General features: G+C 37.7%; 1 protein-coding gene across 2 annotated transcripts in view; it reads left to right on the top strand.

Annotated features, from left to right (window-relative positions):
* ticrr (TopBP1-interacting, checkpoint, and replication regulator) overlaps positions 1–1,553 on the top strand; it is a 15,007-nt gene that overhangs the window by 7,892 nt on the left and 5,562 nt on the right. For both annotated transcript variants that reach the window (XM_032522609.1, XM_032522608.1), the window contains exons 15-18: positions 87–218; positions 454–544; positions 682–740; positions 1,144–1,421. In XM_032522609.1, the coding sequence (XP_032378500.1) occupies positions 87–218; positions 454–544; positions 682–740; positions 1,144–1,421 (560 nt within the window). The remainder of the gene's footprint in view (positions 1–86; positions 219–453; positions 545–681; positions 741–1,143; positions 1,422–1,553) is intronic.

Here is a 1,553-nt window from a genome sequence, read left to right as displayed (position 1 = left end):
TTTTTCAAGCTGACGTGGGGGGGGGGTAACCAACACCATGTTGAAATGAGAGTCCTAAATACAGACCCTGTTCTCATTGTCCACAGAGGTGACAAAGGTGAGAAGAAATCTGTTCAACCAAGAGATTGTATCCCCCTCAAAGAGAGCCAAACTGCCAAGAAGCCAGTCTGTGTCGGCTGTGGAAGGCCTGAAACGCAAGCGATCTGATGAATCTGAAGGTTAACAAATTGATTATTGCAAATTAATTAAAAGGGCGCAAAAACTGTTGTAAATGAAATGATATTGACTTGTGTCTGCATGAGAGGAAACCCTTTTACTTTTTAGTATATTGCTATTCAATCTTGATATTCAGATGTTCAATGATGGTAGGAAAGAAGTGTATTTGTTTTATAGTAATAGATTTCCCCACAGCTTGTTCATTTCAATTAACTGGATTTTTTTCTTTTCTTTCAGAGAGGCACAAACTTTTAACAAAGAAAGTGTGTGAAACACCCCACCACAAGCAAGTGTCAAGTCGCCTCCTATACAGGCAGAAAAGTGGAAGGTACAGTACCATTATCTTTGCCTCGAGATTTACTGAGTAATTATATGCATTGTATAACCCAAAAATGATCTTCAGTTGCTTATTATTGTGAGCCAAAAATGTTGACTGATTTTATTTTTTGCTATTCTTTTTTTTAGGAGATCTGTCCCAACTGAGGAGTGCATTGTGGAAGAATCACCAGTAAAACCTTCAGAAGGTATTTAACTCATACCACCATGTGTGGCTTTTCCACACAAAATATATATTTACATTTATGTATGACAGAATTATAGTCATTATTTGTCTTTGGTTTAAGTATTCAACAGAAGTATCTTTTTGAAATCAAGGAAAGAATCAGAGATCAGTCTTTTTCTAGGGTGACTGCTCGCTCTACCACCACGCCAAATGCCATTTTCACTTGTTCTTTAAATATATTTCAATTACTTTTCAATTACACAATTTAAAACAAAATATAGTTACTGTTAAAACATTTTTGTATGCTTTTCAATCCTCTTTAGTTTAATGCTGGTATATTGTAGTTAGAATTAATTTGAGCAATTAGTTTGTTTCATTGGACACAACCCATAATTTAGTCTTTTGTGCTTTTGGTTTTGTATCAGATCTAAGAAGGAGCCCAAGGATAAAGAAGTTTGCTCGAAGACACTCAAACGTCTTCTACTCGAGTTCTCAGCCTCGCTCCCGCAACTTGGACAGGGCTCTTTCTGCATCCCAGCTTACTCTCAACAATGGCGAAATCAGTGGGGTTAACATAAAAACAGTTCGATCTCCCATGCGTCTCCTTTTCGGGGCTGCTAAATCCCCCAGTCGGCCCTCTGACCTGTCTTGTGCAACCAGGGCCACCAGGTCACGGCTGTCCACAGACTCTTGTGTCTTTGAGGTAAGTTCTTTCTTTAATAATGAGGTTTACCAAAACATAGCATATGCATTAGTAGCTGTACTACCTAAAGACCTAACGTCTACAAATAGTTAATTTTACTGACAGATTTTACTGACAGATTTGTGATAAGGT

Source organism: Etheostoma spectabile, chromosome 8, assembly GCF_008692095.1.
Source record: "Etheostoma spectabile isolate EspeVRDwgs_2016 chromosome 8, UIUC_Espe_1.0, whole genome shotgun sequence".
NCBI classification, from domain to species: domain Eukaryota; kingdom Metazoa; phylum Chordata; class Actinopteri; order Perciformes; family Percidae; genus Etheostoma; species Etheostoma spectabile.
This window is presented reverse-complemented; position numbering and strand designations above follow the sequence as displayed.